Genomic DNA, 17,455 nt, shown 5'->3' on the forward strand with positions numbered 1-17,455 from the left:
TTATCTCGGAAAGCAAAAATGGGTATGTTTGAAGGAATAGTGGTTCCAACAATGTTGTATGGTTGCGAGGCGTGGGTTATGGATAGAGTTGTGCGCAGGAGGATGGATGTGCTGGAAATGAGATGTTTGAGGACAATGTGTGGTGTGAGGTGGTTTGATCGAGTGAGTAACGTAAGGGTAAGAGAGATGTGTGGAAATAAAAAGAGCGTGGTTGAGAGAGCAGAAGAGGGTGTTTTGAAGGGGTTTGGGCACATGGAGAGAATGAGTGGGAAAAGACTGACCAAGAGGATATATGTGTCGGAGGTGGAGGGAACGAGGAGAAGAGGGAGACCAAATTGGAGGTGGAAAGATGGAGTGAAAAAGATTTTGTGTGATCGGGGCCTGAACATGCAGGAGGGTGAAAGGAGGGCAAGGAATAGAGTGAATTGGAGCGATGTGGTATACCGGGGTTGACGTGCTGTCAGTGGATTGAAGCAAGGCATGTGAAGCGTCTGGGGTAAACCATGGAAAGCTGTGTAGGTATGTATATTTGCGTGTGTGGACGTATGTATATACATGTGTATGGGGGTGGGTTAGGCCATTTCTTTCGTCTGCTTCCTTGCGCTACCTCGCAAACGTGGGAGACTGCGACAAAGTATAATAAAAAAAAATATATATATATATATATATATATATATATATATATATATATATATATATATATATTTTTTTTTTTTTTTTTTTTTTATACTTTTTTATATATATATATATATATATATATATATATACATATATATATATATATATATATATATATATATATATATATATATATATATATATATATATATAAATATATATATATATATTTATTTATATAAATATAAATATATAAATATATTGGGAATACCTGGTTTAAAAAGCGAGATATACATAAGTATACTTATGTAAGTAGGAGAGATGGCCAGAGAGCGTTATTGGATTACGTGTTAATTGACAGGCGTGCGAAAGAGAGACTTTTGGATGTTAATGTGCTGAGAGGTGCAACTGGAGGGATGTCTGATCATTATCTTGTGGAGGCTAAGGTGAAGATTAGTATGGGTTTTCAGAAAAGAGGAGTGAATGTTGGGGTGAAGAAGGTGGTGAGAGTAAGTGAGCTTGGGAAGGAGACCTGTGTGGGGAAGTACCAGGAGAGACTGTGTACAGAATGGAAAAAGGTGAGAACAATGGAAGTAAGGGGAGTCGGGGAGGAATGGGATGTATTTAGGGAATCAGTGATGGATTGCGCAAAAGATGCTTGTGGCATGAGAAGAGTGGGAGGTGGGCTGTTTAGAAAGGGTAGTGAGTGGTGGGATGAAGAAGTAAGAGTATTAGTGAAAGAGAAGAGAGAGGCATTTGGACGATTTTTGCAGGGAAAAAATGCAATTGAGTGGGAGAAGTATAAAAGAAAGAGACAGGAGGTCAAGAGAAAGGTGCAAGAGGTGAAAAAAAGGGCAAATGAGAGTTGGGGTGAGAGACTATCAGTAAATTTTAGGGAGAATAAAAAGATGTTCTGGAAGGAGGTAAATAGGGTGCGTAAGACAAGGGAGCAAATGGGAACTTCAGTGAAGGGCGTAAATGGGGAGGTGATAACAAGTAGCGGTGATGTGAGAAGGAGATGGAATGAGTATTTTGAAGGTTTGTTGAATGTGTCTGATGACAGAGTGGCAGATATAGGGTGTTTTGGTCGAGGTGGTGTGCAAAGTGAGAGGGTTAGGGAAAATGATTTGGTAAACAGAGAAGAGGTAGTAAAAGCTTTGCGGAAGATGAAAGCCGGCAAGGCAGCAGGTTTGGATGGTATTGCAGTGGAATTTATTAAGAAAGGGGGTGACTGTATTGTTGACTGGTTGGTAAGGTTATTTAATGTATGTATGACTCATGGTGAGGTGCCTGAGGATTGGCGGAATGCGTGCATAGTGCCATTGTACAAAGGCAAAGGGGATAAGAGTGAGTGCTCAAATTACAGAGGTATAAGTTTGTTGAGTATTCCTGGTAAATTATATGGGAGGGTATTGATTGAGAGGGTGAAGGCATGTACAGAGCATCAGATTGGGGAAGAGCAGTGCGGTTTCAGAAGTGGTAGAGGATGTGTGGATCAGGTGTTTGCTTTGAAGAATGTATGTGAGAAATACTTAGAAAAGCAAATGGATTTGTATGTAGCATTTATGGATCTGGAGAAGGCATATGATAGAGTTGATAGAGATGCTCTGTGGAAGGTATTAAGAATATATGGTGTGGGAGGCAAGTTGTTAGAAGCAGTGAAAAGTTTTTATCGAGGATGTAAGGCATGTGTACGTGTAGGAAGAGAGGAAAGTGATTGGTTCTCAGTGAATGTAGGTTTGCGGCAGGGGTGTGTGATGTCTCCATGGTTGTTTAATTTGTTTATGGATGGGGTTGTAAGGGAGGTAAATGCAAGAGTCCTGGAAAGAGGGGCAAGTATGAAGTCTGTTGGGGATGAGAGAGCTTGGGAAGTGAGTCAATTGTTGTTCGCTGATGATACAGCGCTGGTGGCTGATTCATGTGAGAAACTGCAGAAGCTGGTGACTGAGTTTGGTAAAGTGTGTGGAGGAAGAAAGTTGAGAGTAAATGTGAATAAGAGCAAGGTTATTAGGTACAGTAGGGGTGAGGGTCAAGTCAATTGGGAGGTGAGTTTGAATGGAGAAAAACTGGAGGAAGTGAAGTGTTTTAGATATCTAGGAGTGGATCTGTCAGCGGATGGAACCATGGAAGCGGAAGTGGATCATAGGGTGGGGGAGGGGGCGAAAATTTTGGGAGCCTTGAAAAATGTGTGGAAGTCGAGAACATTATCTCGGAAAGCAAAAATGGGTATGTTTGAGGGAATAGTGGTTCCAACAATGCTGTATGGTTGCGAGGCGTGGGCTATGGATAGAGATGTGCGCAGGAGGATGGATGTGCTGGAAATGAGATGTTTGAGGACAATGTGTGGTGTGAGGTGGTTTGATCGAGTAAGTAACGTAAGGGTAAGAGAGATGTGTGGAAATAAAAAGAGCGTGGTTGAGAGAGCAGAAGAGGGTGTTTTGAAATGGTTTGGGCACATGGAGAGAATGAGTGAGGAGAGATTGACCAAGAGGATATATGTGTCGGAGGTGGAGGGAACGAGGAGAAGAGGGAGACCAAATTGGAGGTGGAAAGATGGAGTGAAAAAGATTTTGTGTGATCGGGGCCTGAACATGCAGGAGGGTGAAAGGAGGGCAAGAAATAGAGTGAATTGGAGTCATGTGGTATACAGGGGTTGACGTGCTGTCAGTGGATTGAAGCAAGGCATGTGAAGCGTCTGGGGTAAACCATGGAAAGTTGTGTAGGTATGTATATTTGCGTGTGTGGACGTGTGTATGTACATGTGTATGGGGGGGGGGTTGGGCCATTTCTTTCGTCTGTTTCCTTGCGCTACCTCGCAAACGCGGGAGACAGCGACAAAGTATAAAAAAAAAAAAAAAAAAAAAAATATATATATATATATATATATATATATATTATTATTATTATATTTTTTTATTATACTTTGTCGCTGTCTCCCGCATTTGCGAGGTAGCGCAAGGAAACAGACGAAAGAAATGGCCCAACCCCCCCCCATACACATGTATATACATACGTCCACACACGCAAATATACATACCTACACAGCTTTCCATGGTTTACCCCAGACGCTTCACATGCCTTGCTTCAATCCACTGACAGCACGTCAACCCCGGTATACCACATCGCTCCAATTCACTCTATTCCTTGCCCTCCTTTCACCCTCCTGCATGTTCAGGCCCCGATCACACAAAATCTTTTTCACTCCATCTTTCCACCTCCAATTTGGTCTCCCTCTTCTCCTCGTTCCCTCCACCTCCGACACATATATCCTCTTGGTCAGTCTTTTCCCACTCATTCTCTCCATGTGCCCAAACCCCTTCAAAACACCCTCTTCTGCTCTCTCAACCACGCTCTTTTTATTTCCACACATCTCTCTTACCCTTACGTTACTCACTCGATCAAACCACCTCACACCACACAAAACCACGGCATCCTTTCCACATCCAGGCCCCACAGACCTTTCCATGGTTTACCGCAGATGGTTCACATGCCCTGATTCAATACATTGACAGCACATCGACCTCGGTATACCACATCGTTCCAATTCACTCTATTCCCTGCACACCTTTCACCCTCTTGTATGTTCAGGCCCCGATCACTCAAAATCTTTTTCACTCCATCCTTCCACCTCCAAATTGGTTTCCCAATTCTCTTCATTCCCTCCACCTCTGACACATATATCCTCTATGTCAATCTTTCCTCACTCATTCTCTCCATGTGACCAAACCATTTCAAAACACCCTCTTCTGCTCTCAACCACACTCTTTTTATTCCACACATCTCTCTTACTCTTTCATTACTTACTTGATCAAACCACTTCACACCACATATTGTCCTCAAACATCTCATTTCCAACACATCCACCCTACTCCACACAACCCTATCTATAGCCCATTCCTCGGAACTATATAACATTGTTGGAACCACTATTCCTTCAAACATACCCATTTTTGCTCTCCAAAATAACATTCTCACCTTCCATACATTCTACAATGCTCCCAGAACCTTTGCTCCCTCCCCCACCTTGTGACTCACTTCTGCTTCCATGGTTCCATCTGCTGCTAAATTCATTCTCAGATATTTAGAACGCTTTGCTTTCTCCATTTTTCTCCATTCAAACTTACCTCCCAATTAACTTGTCCCTCAACCTTACTGAACCTAATAACCATGCTCTTATTCACATTTACTCTCAGCTTTCTTCTTTCACACACTTTACCAAACTCAGTCACCAGCTTCTGCAGTTTTTCACCTGAATCAGCCACCAGCACTGTATCATCAGTGAACAACAATTGATTCACTTCTCAAGCCCTCTCATCCTCAACAGACTGCATACTTACCCCTCTCTTCAAAACCCTTGTATTCACCTCTCTAACACCCCCATCCATAAACAAATTAAACAACCATGGAGACATCACACACTCCTGCCGCAAACCGACATTCACTGAGAACCAATCACTTTCCTCTCTTCCTACTCATACACACGCCTTTCATCCTTGGTAACAACTTTTCACTGCTTCTCCCAACTCACCTCCCACACCATATAATCTTAATACCCTGCACAAAGCATCTCTATCAACCCTGTCATATGCCTTCTCCAGATCCATAAATGCTACATACAAATCCATCTGTTTTTCTAAGCATTTCTCATACATTCTTCAAAGCAAACACCTGATCCACACAACCTCTGCCACTTCTGAAATCACACTGCTCTTCCCTAATTTGAAACTCTGTACGTGCCTTTACCCTCCCATATAATTTCCCAGGAGTACTCAACAAACTTATACCTCTGTGATTTGAACATTTGCCTTTATCCCCTTTGCCTTTGTACAGTGACAATTCTGCCAATCCTCAGGCACTTCACCATGAACCATACATACATTGAATATCCTTCCCCGCCAGTCAACATCACAGTCACCCCCTTTTTTTTATGAATTCCACTGCAATACCATCCAAACCTTCACTAGGGTTGAGGGACAAGTTAATTGGGAGGTAAGTTTGAATGGAGAAAATCTGGAGGAAGTGAAGTGTTTCAGATATCTGGGAGTGGACTTAGCAGCGGATGGAACCTGGAAGCAGAAGCAAGTCACAGGGTTGGGGAGGGGGCGAAGGTTATGGGAGCGTTGAAGAATGTGTGGAAGGCGAGAACGTTATCTTGGAGAGCAAAAATGGGTATGTTTGAAGGAATAGTGGTTCCAACAATGTTATGTGGTTGTGAGGCATGGGCTATAGGTAGGGTTGTGTGGAGGAGGGTAGGTGTGTTGGAAATGAAATGTTTGAGGGCAGTATTTGGTATGAGGTGGTTTGATCGACTAAGTAATAAAAGGGTAAGAGAGATGTGTGGTAATTAAAAAAAGTGTAGTTGAGAGCACAGGAGAGGGTGTGTTGAAATGGTTTGGACACATGGAGAGAATGAGTGAGGAAAGATTGACAAAGAGGATATACATGTCAGAGGTGGAGGAAAGGAGAAGCGGGAGACCAAATTGGAGGTGGAAGGATGGAGTGAAAAAGATTTTGAGGTACCCTGGCCTGGACATACAGGAGGGTGAAAGGCGTCCAAGGAATAGTGAATTTTAATGATTTGATATACTGGGGTCGATGTGCTGTCAGTGGATTGAACAAGGGAATGTGAAGTGTCTGGGGTAAGCCATGGAAAGGTCCATGGGGCCTGGATGTGGAAAGGGAGCTGTGGTTTCGGTGCATTACACATGGCAGCTAGAGTCTGAGTGTGAATGAATGTGGCCTTTTTTTGTCTTTTCCTGGTGCTACCTCACTGGAGAGAGAGAGAGAGAGAGAGAGAGAGAGAGAGAGAGAGAGAGAGAGAGAGAGAGAGAGAGAGAGAGTGGGGGCGATGCTATTTCATGTGTGGTGGGGTGGCGATGGGAATGGATGAAAGCAGGAAGTATGAATATGTATATATATTCCTATGGGTCTGCGGGGAAAATGAAGCACGATAAGTTCCCAAGTTCACTTTCATGTAATAATCACATCATCAGGGGAGACACAAGAGAGAAATATAAGTCAGTTGATATACAAAGAAGAGATGCAACTAGGATGCCATGTGGTAAACATGCCATTGTCCAATACAGATAACGAGCATATCATAAACTTATTATGTGGACAAGAATGTGAATTGTTTACAAATTTTAGAAACAATAAAGTTATTCAATTTGTATAGATCATCAATGATATTAAGATTATAATTCTTTGTGTATTTAATGATAGATTCAATGATATTTCTCATGGTACTGGAGTTAGAGTTAATAACTGAGATGGCATTACTCCAGTCAGTACAATGATCATAGTTTTCAATATGATTAAACAAGGCATTTGATTCTTGTCCTGTTCTTATACTATATTTATGTTGCTTAAGTCTAAAAGAAAGATCCTTACCAGTTGGCCCAATATAAAACTTATCACAATTTCTACATGGCACTTTATAGATGCACCCAGGAGAATTTTCTGGTGAGTTCCTGATTAAGATATTCTTTGTAGTATTATTGTTGCTGAAGGCAACATTTACATTAAAGGATTAAAGCAACATGGGAAGTAAAATAGAAATATTATTAAAAGGGAGAACTAAAAGATTCTTGGTGTCAATGGGGGATTTAGGCTCAACTCTATAAAACGATTTGTTTGCTAACCAGGGATTTTTCATTGAAAGATCTAGGGTACTTTAACTTAGATCCAATAGAATATATCTTCTCAAACTTATCATTAGTATACTCTGGACTGCAAATATGTAATGCCCTAAGGAACATAGATTGAAATGATAAATTTAAGTCTAATATTTCAATCTATGTTCCATGAGAAATACCACTGAATCTTCTATTATTGAATACACAAAGAATTATAATCTTAACATTAGTGATGGACTATACAAACTGGATTACTTTACTGTTGATAAAATTTTGTAAACAATTCACCTTCTTGTCCACATAATAAGTTTATGATATGCTCATTGTCTGTATTGGACAATCACATGTTTACCAAATGGTGTCCTAGCTACGTCACTTCATTGTATATCAACTGACTGTTATATTTCTCTCAATTTCTATGTTATGAACTCTACACTTATTCTGGCGAGGTCGCCAACTTCACATATGTTACAAATACTATACTGGTCCTTGTCTTTGCAAGGACGTTAAATTTGTTACTACGTTACACAACACAGGCTAACGCTATCTTAAAGTCATGGGATTAAATCAAACACCAGCATCAAAACTGTTTGTAATGAAAGTAAAGAGTACAAAATGACAAACACATGAATCAGGCACAAATCCTTTTTGTTGATACTGAACATGAGTTTAACATTCCAGGTAAGATTTCAAACCAGGAGATCTCTTTCTTTATGACAATTTATCTTCAATAACATGACTCAAGACACGCTTATTGTTAGACACTTCTATGACAAGTTACATTACTCTATGACGCTCGAAATTAAATGACAGAGGCAGTACAACACCGTATAATCTATATCACACCCTACACTTGGGTTATGGGCTTTGGGACAGAGGGAAAACCACTTATCTTGCTGGGCTAGTGGATCCAACAATGTTATATGGTTGCGAGGCGTGGGCTATAGATAGGGTTGTGCGGAGGAGGGTGGATGTGTTGGAAATGAGATGTTTGAGGATGATATGTGGTGGGAGGTGGTTTGATCGAGTAAGTAATGAAAGGGTAAGAGAGATGTGTGGAAATGAAAAAAGTGTGGTTGAGAGAGCAGAAGAGGGTGTATTGAAATTGTTTGGTCACATGGAGAGGATGTGTGAGGAAAGATTGACCAAGAGGATATATGTGTTAGAGGTGGAGGGAACGAGAAGTGGGAGACCAAATTGGAGGTGGAAAAGGATGGAGTGAAAAAGATTTTGATCAATTGGGGCCTGAACGTGCAGGAGGGTGAAAGGCGTACAAGGAATAGAGTGAATTGGAACGATGTGGTTTACCGGGGTCGACGTGCTGTCAGTGGATTGAATCAGTGCATGTGAAGCATCTGGGATAAACCATGGAAAGTTTTGTGGGGCCTGGATGTGGAAAGGGAGCTGTGGTTTCGGTGCATTATACATGACAGTGAGAGACCTTTGTTTCCTCTTCCTAGCGCTACCTCGCATGCATGTTGGGAGAGGGGGTTGCAATGTGTGGTGGGGTGGCGACAGGAATGAATAAAGGCAGCATGTATGAATTATGTACATGTGTATATATGTATATGTCTGTGTATGTATATATATGTATACATTGAAATGTATAGGTATATATATGTGCGCGTGTGGACGTATACATATATACATGTGTATGTGGGTGGGTTGGGCCATTCTTTTGTCTGTTTCCTTGCTCTACCTCGCTAACACGGGAGACAGTGACAAAGTATGATAAATATATAAAATATAATATTATTTAATTTAATTTTATCAAAATGAATTTCTAAGATATGATATTTTAATCTGTATTAAGAGTGATGAATAGCCTTAGAAACTCCAGTGCTTGACATAAGCCTAAATTGTATAATGCAATCCAGTCTTACCCTATCATTACTTACTTGATCAATACCCCTCAAATATTTGGTTTCCTTCAACTTTACCTTCTTCCATACATTCTCAACTGTATCACATGTCTCACATCCATACAACATTGTTGAAAATTCTGTACCTTCAAACATACCCATTTTTGACCAGTACCTCCACTCCCTCACCCATCTACAACTCAGCTTCCATGTTCCCATTTGCAGTTATATCTGCTCCCAAGTATCTAAAACCCAATACTTTCTCCACATTTATCGTGTTCAAACTCTAACCCCCCACTAACCTGTCTCTCTGCACTGGTGTACCTAATAATCTTGTTTTTATATACATTTACTTTCTACTTTCTCTCTTCACACTTTCTCTGAAACTGAGACACCAACTTCTGGAGTTTCTTGCTCATATCTTGCACTAGTGCCTTATCATCACCAAACAACAACTGACTGAATCCCCAGTCCCCTTCACCTTGAACAGACTGCTTACTTGCTCCTCTTTCTAAGACCCTATCCAAAAAATGAATTAAATAGCCATGGTAATATCACACACACCTGCTTAGACTAACCTTCTCCTGGAACCACTCACTTTTCTCTCTGTCTTCTTATATGCACACCTTACTCTCTTGATGAAAATTCACTGCTTCTAATAGATTTTTCTCCTACACCATATATTCGAAACACCTTCCACAAAGCCTCTCTGTCAGCATTATCATATGTTTTCTCCACATCCATAAATGCTATGTATAGATTGTTCTGTTTCTCCAGGTATTTCTTACACAGATTCTTTAAAGCAAACACTTGATCCACACATCCTCTATCTTTCCTGAAGCCACATTGTTCCTACCCAGTCTGACACTGTTACTCTGTGCATGCCATCATCTTCTCAATCACCTTTCGGCCAACAGCTTACTAGGTACACTCAATTTTACATTTGCTTGCCTAAGAGTTGAACCTAGGCCACTGAGAATCGTAAGCGAACAGCATATCAGTGGACCAACAAGGGGACAACAAACTTATTTCTCCTAAGCTGCTACATCTACAGCTCTAGTATCCCTGCCTACACACTGTAGGCCAATAGGCTGAGACAGTTGTCCACTCTGTGGTCCCAAGGATGCTGCAAATTGATCCACAGGCATCTCAATAATGTTTGTAAATCAGAATGTGTCATGTTCACTTGTAAATTAATCTAAACAATTTTACCATTTCATGCCTGTGAATCAAACCTAGGTTACCGAGAGTGGTAAGCAGACAGCATAAAACTGGACCATTATTGGGACAACATCCCCCTAAGCTGCTACTACTACAGTTCTAGGATCCCTGCCCACACACTGTAGTCTGAGACAGGCTGCCCACACTTTAGTCCTGATGCTGCTGCAAATTGACCCACGATCATCTCACTAATATCTGTATATCAGAACTTGGAATGTTCTTGTGTAAATCAATTTAAAATGTTTTACCATTTTGCATGCAAGATTTGAACCTGGGCCACCAAAAATGGTAAGTGAACAACGTACCAATGCACCACCAATGGGACTACAAACCAATCACTCCTAAGCTGCTACAACTACAACTCTAGGATCCCCGCCCACACACTGTAGTCCTGTAGAGTGAGGCAGGCTGCTCACATTTTGGTCCTGAGGATGCTACAAATTGACTTTGGGCACCTTGATACTGTCTGTTTAACAGAACATGTATTGTTCACATGTAAATAACATGAACAATCCTTTGCACTCCTGAGAGTTGAACCTGGACCAACAAGAATGATAGAGACAGTGTACCACTAGAACAGAAGTCTTGCTCCATATCTCTTTCAGTTACAGCTCGTGTATTCCCATTCACACACTGTGGGCCAGCTGGGTGAGATAGGCTGCCAACACTCTGGTCCCAAGGACGCTGTAAATTGATTCGCATGCATCTCGGTAATGTTTGTGTATCAACATATAATGTTCACACATAAATCAATCTATTTTTTTTTTCATGGTAACTGAGGTGGCATGGGCAGCTGAGGCTCTAATATATATATATGCCCTAGCCTGAGCCAGGTACCCATTTTATTAACCAACCCCTGGGGTGGATAAACAGCTAGGCTGACCGTAGACTGACTGTCATAACCAGGATTCGAACCTATGCAGGCGACCCTTGGGGTTAGGAATGCTAACCACTACGCCATGGTTAGCTTTTACCTTTGTGCGCCCAAGAATTTGGCATGATAAAGTAAAAGGGATGTGTAATAATAAGTGCAGAATAAATGAAAGAGCTGACCAGGATGTGCTGAAATTATTTAAACGTATGGAGAGGATGAGCATTGAATGACTGACTGAGAGGATCTGCATCTCAGAAGTAGAAGGAAAAAGGTGGTCAGGGAGACTGAGAATGAGATGGATGGAGGGAGAGAAGGAGGCTAAAGGGTGACAGGCCTGAACATTCAGGACAAAATTATTTGGATCATTATGGTATATGTTAGGTGACATACTGTCAGTGGGCTGACGCATGGTATGTGAAGTGGTCATCGTAATCTATAGAAGGTTCTATGGGGCTTGACTATTGATGGTTAGCTCTGATTTTAGTGCTTTATACATAAAAGCTAAAGAGTAGATATTTTTGATTACTTAAGGAGAAGCAACAGGGTATAAGAAAAGGTATAAGAGAATCAGATATATGGTGCATCTGATTACTGGTGAATAATTCTATAATCATGACTTAGAATATCTGATTAATTTCTGTGTCAAAGTTTATTAGTTTACTTACCTTATTTCTATGTCTTTCTTCAGGATGCAATGGTCATGGATCAGGAGCTGATAGACAAGCAGGTTATCCATGGTCATGTTGTACCTGGGAAGGTCCTTTTCACCCGTGCTGTGGAGAACCAGAATGAACAGTATGAGAGCTTGGCATTCACAGACAACCTGAAAGTGTTTGTGTCTATGGAGGAAGTCAGTAATACTGCCAATGAGAACATGACTTGTAAGTATTGTTGTTTTTAACATGATATAATGAGATACGTAGGGATGAAATGTAAGTGAAAGTATAGATTTTGCAAAGTCCTTTAGAAAGAAAAAAGTGTACTAGATTATGTTGTAGATATTGGGGGGAAGACTGGAAAAGGTGATAGAATTTAAGTATTTGGGAGATATCTTATATAAGTTTGGTGATATGGAAGTAGAGATAAAGGAGAGAGCTGTACAGTACAGGGTAGAAGAGTCAGTGGTGTGAGTATGTAAGCAATGAAAGGATTAAGGGATAGTATGCCTCTTCCAACCCTGTTTGAGAGGAGAATATATGATTAAATAGAATGAAGAAAGTATGAGGGGGTGTATGAAAGATTCGGTATGACAGAATGCAGAGAATGAATTGTGAAGTGGTAGAGAAGGTTAAACATAATAGTCTAAGGTCGTTTGGGCATTTGGTAAGAATGTTATTAAGGGAAGTTTACAAAGAGAGTGTATGATAGTACAATTAAAGGGCTTGGTTTGAGAGGGAGACCACTTGTGATATGGGGAAATAGTGAAAGAGTAGAAGAGATAGAGAAATTGGGGAAGAATTCATGGAATGTTGTATGCAAGGGCAAGTAAGAATAGGGATAAGTGGAGACTCTTTTGCTGTGGCCACTCTTTAGATGAGTTTCCAGAGGGAACAGGCATCAGAGGTATAGATAGATAGATAGAATATGATAATTTTTCTCCACCAGTTTGTCCAAAAGCATGAGACACATTCTGTTGGGTGTCTCTAGGAAAATCAGATTTAGAACCTTCCAGTATTTCTAGTGACAAAAGAAAGACCTTTCTCACTTTTTAAGGCAGCTTGCTCATTTATGGCCATCTTTTGACCAATCAGAGACTGCAGCAGAGATAATATCATCAACCAGCATGGTACAAGCTACTAGCAGCTCACAGAATTTTGTATGATTCTTTTGCTCTCAAGATGCCTGCTGCTTGCTACCAAACTGTTTTTTTCCATCTAACAGATTAATGTTCTTTTTATCTTAATTTTATATATTTACTACATAGTTTATTAAGAGAATGGTGCACTGTATATGTGTTGAGGCTAATTTGTAAGGATACATACTTAATTTGTTTTGATTAAAATTAATCCAGTACCTCTTTCTAAGAAAGAGTTCTGTTGTTATCCAGGACATCTTTTAAGAGACTGCTACAGCCCAAGGCTGTGCTACTTTCATAGGCAGGAAAATGTGGACTCTTTTGAAGTTAGGAATTTTTGATGAAAAACTGTCACTGCAGCCTCACCAAAAGTGACATTTCACTCACAATGTACCTCAAGCAGGCAAAGGAAACTAGAAACTGGAAAATGCCTTCTTCTTTTGACCAAATACATGTCATACTTAAGTACTGCTACCTGTAAAATGCTTTAGAACTGACCTGGTTCTTTCGTTACTAGTTCTTTCTTAATTTAGCGGGGTGATAAGAGAACACATAGGAAAATTCTTTGCATCAACCTCCAAGCAAGATGGAGGGATGGCAGAGGAAGAAGAGTCCAGCAATAGTGATTGTGATTGGGCAGCATTTTCTATGGTTGCTTGACTAAGTCAGTTTACAGCCTGGTGTTGGTCCTGAGATGACTCACTTGCATGATTAAATGAATGCTGTGCACTTTTTCTGCATTATTTATAGATGCTTAGTAACTAAACTTTAGTAATAAAGGATGTGGAAAAAGAAAAGGAATTCATATCAAGTGGCTTAATAAAAGCATTGGGCCCAATGTGATTGATGGTCCTTGTCTTACTGGCGGACTAAATTTTAGTGTGCAGGAAACATTCGGTGATGGGTGCCTGGTAAGATAAATGCTCTTTGTTCTGTTTTATCAGTGTATTTGCTGACCATTGTGTGATGCTTACAGTGTTAAGTTTACAGCTACAGTTTTATAACCAGTGTCAGAATGACTAGAAAAAAGGTATTAAGTGCTAGTGTGAGCAAAGATGTAGAGAAATGCCATGTCGGATAACTTAGATGTAGAATCGGTTGTAAAACGTGTAAATTATCCATATTTCAAAAGCATAGAACTTAGTACATCCACTGAGGGAGGCAAGATAAAAGTCAGTTGTGAGGCATATGTGATGTTTTGATGTCAGGGTTAGGGTTACAATTACTGGCTTCCATTTGTAGTTTGGGGATGCTAGGTGGGACATCACTCCCAGTGGTGAAAAAAGTGAGAGTGAACATGCAGAATGATTAGGTTTGACCGGTGGTCTGGCACAGTGGCCAGGAACAACCCAAGGCCATGCATCATTAAGGATCAGGGTTAGGAAGGTTTTTTTGGGGCAGGAAGATAGCTGCTTGGAAGGATAGCTTCTTTGTGTAGGGATGGTCCTAGCATAGGGCTGCATGGCTACTGCTGTATGTCCCTTCAGCTTACTTCAGTGCCATGGCTTGTGATACCATTGCAGACATATGGAACTGAACTAAGCTATTAAAACAGGTGTCACTTATAACCAAAGTAATCTATAACAATATGCAAGTGGCATGAAGGTTTTTAGGAGCATCCAGACAATCTGACAGCATGCTTACAAGAGGATGTTGAATGTGTGAAATACTGTTCAGAAAAGTGGCTTTTGAAAGTTCATCCAGAAAAGTGCAAAATTCTGAGGAATGGTAAATCCAAGGTACCTGGAGGTCATTGTACATTGAAACAGGGTCTTAAACTGATGGATAGATGAAACTCAGAAAAAGATGTTGAAGTGACATTTACAGCAGCCTGAATTTTGACCTTCACATTTCAGAAAATGTTAGCAAGGCAAATGCTATATTAAAAGTGATAAGAACATATAATAGCTTTTGTATGTTATATTCAAGCATGTAGACATTGAAAATATGTATAAAAGGAAAGATTGAAAGCTCTAAGATTACCCATGCTGTCATACTGAAAGCTAAGGGAAGATATGATTGAAAAGTATAAGATCTTAAGAGCTAAGTATGATTAAGATGAAAGCTAATTTTCAAAGTAAGAGGGATAAATGATACAATAGGGCTTGAACAGATCTTTGAAAAAAGAGCCCTATGATGTTAAAAAGCCTGGTAATCTATAGAGTACACTTTAGTTGATTTATGGAACTGTTTTCCTACTACTGCGGTTGAAACTGGAACAGTGAAGTCATCTGGAAAATGGTTAGATAAGTTCTGGTGCAAACATGATGTTCAAACATGACATTCTTAATTACTTTAGAGCTGGAAATGACCTATAATGAAGAGTAACTGGTCCCACAGGTGGATAGTGTCCTTTACCAGAACTCATCTTAACTTGTTTAAGGCACTTGGTCCTGAGAAATTCTCTCAATATGTGCAAGAAGAATGTTTACAGACACTGAATAGGATGCTTGATTGTTCATGTCACGTGATGTCATGCCAGGGTAGGGGATGAGGACAAATGTCATTCTTATCTTTTTGAAAAGGATTGGGTAAGCACATTGACCTCCAGACCAATCTCTTCATTCCTAACAAGTGTGGTCTGTAAAGCACAGAAAAGATAATCTAAAAACAAATGGAAGACTACTTATAAAGGGGGAACCTAGTTCTAACTTGAGAATCAATACAGATTCAGCAGAAAGAGCATTACAAATCTCTTGGACGTCTATGATAGAGTGAGCTCTCTTTAAGGCAAAAGAGGTGGTTGGAGAGATGGCAGAACCGGAGAATATCATAATGCGTTTGACATTACTACATTGAAGGTTAGATAAGAAGCAGAATCTACAGGCAGGAATAAAGAGCAAAGTCTTTCACTAGATAGAAGATTGCCTAAGTGAAAGGGAGCAAAGGGTACAGGATAGAAGAGAGTTTGGAAAAGAGCAACTAATATGGGACCATAGTTAAGAGAACAGAGCTAGTGAGAGACTGAGGGCTATCAGTTCACCCATCATGGGATGACTTGATCACAACATTCGAATCATTAATTCTGTTGGCTCACATCAAAACTGAAAAGGTGTGACCGGAGCCCATGTTAAGGACCTAGGCAAGAGGTTTGTTATAAAGGACTTTCATAGCATAATAGTCAGTGTTCCTAACCATGATGCATTCACCGGCAATCCAGGGTTGACCACATAGGTTTTAAATACTTGTTGTGGCATTTGGTTCACTGTCAGCCCAGATGTTCATTAACCCCTAGAGGATGGTTGATAAAGTGAGTACCTGGCTCAGGTTAGGATATATATATATATATATATATATATATATATATATATATATATATATATATATATATATATATATATATTTTTTTTTTTTTTTTTTTTTATACTTTGTCGCTGTCTCCCGCGTTTGCGAGGTAGCGCAAGGAAACAGACGAAAGAAATGGCCCAACCCCCCCCCCCATACACATGTATATACATACGTCCACACACGCAAATATACATACCTACACAGCTTTCCATGGTTTACCCCAGACGCTTCACATGCCTTGATTCAATCCACTGACAGCACGTCAACCCCGGTATACCACATCGCTCCAATTCACTCTATTCCTTGCCCTCCTTTCACCCTCCTGCATGTTCAGGCCCCGATCACACAAAATCTTTTTCACTCCATCTTTCCACCTCCAATTTGGTCTCCCTCTTCTCCTCGTTCCCTCCACCTCCGACACATATATCCTCTTGGTCAATCTTTCCTCACTCATTCTCTCCATGTGACCAAACCATTTCAAAACACCCTCTTCTGCTCTCTCAACCACGCTCTTTTTTATTTCCACACATCTCTCTTACCCTTACGTTACTTACTCGATCAAACCACCTCACACCACACATTGTCCTCAAACATCTCATTTCCAGCACATCCATCCTCCTGCACACAACTCTATCCATAGTCCACGCCTCGCAACCATACAACATTGTTGGAACCACTATTCCTTCAAACATACCCATTTTTGCTTTCCGAGATAATGTTCTCGACTTCCACACATTCTTCAAGGCTCCCAGAATTTTCGCCCCCTCCCCCACCCTATGATCCACTTCCGCTTCCATGGTTCCATCCGCTGCCAGATCCACTCCCAGATATCTAAAACACTTCACTTCCTCCAGTTTTTGTCCATTCAAACTCGCCTCCCAATTGACTTGACCCTCAACCCTACTGTACCTAATAACCTTGCTCTTATTCACATTTACTCTTAACTTTCTTCTTTCACACACTTTACCAAACTCAGTCACCAGCTTCTGCAGTTTCTCACATGAATCAGCCACCAGCGCTGTATCATCAGCGAACAACAACTGACTCACTTCCCAAGCTCTCTCATCCTGGTAAATTATATGGGAGGGTATTGATTGAGAGGGTGAAGGCATGTACAGAGCATCAGATTGGGGAAGAGCAGTGTGGTTTCAGAAGTGGTAGA

General features: G+C 40.5%; 1 protein-coding gene across 8 annotated transcripts in view; it reads left to right on the plus strand.

Annotated features, from left to right (window-relative positions):
• The window catches only part of Fas1 (fasciclin 1), a 541,608-nt gene that overhangs the window by 367,497 nt on the left and 156,656 nt on the right, over nt 1–17,455 (plus strand). For 6 of the 8 annotated variants that reach the window (XM_071667107.1, XM_071667100.1, XM_071667104.1 and 3 more), the window contains one exon: nt 11,920–12,091. In XM_071667107.1, the coding sequence (XP_071523208.1) occupies nt 11,920–12,091 (172 nt within the window). Of the gene's footprint in view, nt 1–11,898; nt 12,092–17,455 lie in introns of all 8 variants that reach the window. The other 2 variants (XM_071667102.1, XM_071667105.1) reach the window with 1 other exon arrangement.

This window comes from Panulirus ornatus, chromosome 11 (genome assembly GCF_036320965.1).
Source record: "Panulirus ornatus isolate Po-2019 chromosome 11, ASM3632096v1, whole genome shotgun sequence".
NCBI classification, from domain to species: Eukaryota; Metazoa; Arthropoda; class Malacostraca; order Decapoda; family Palinuridae; genus Panulirus; species Panulirus ornatus.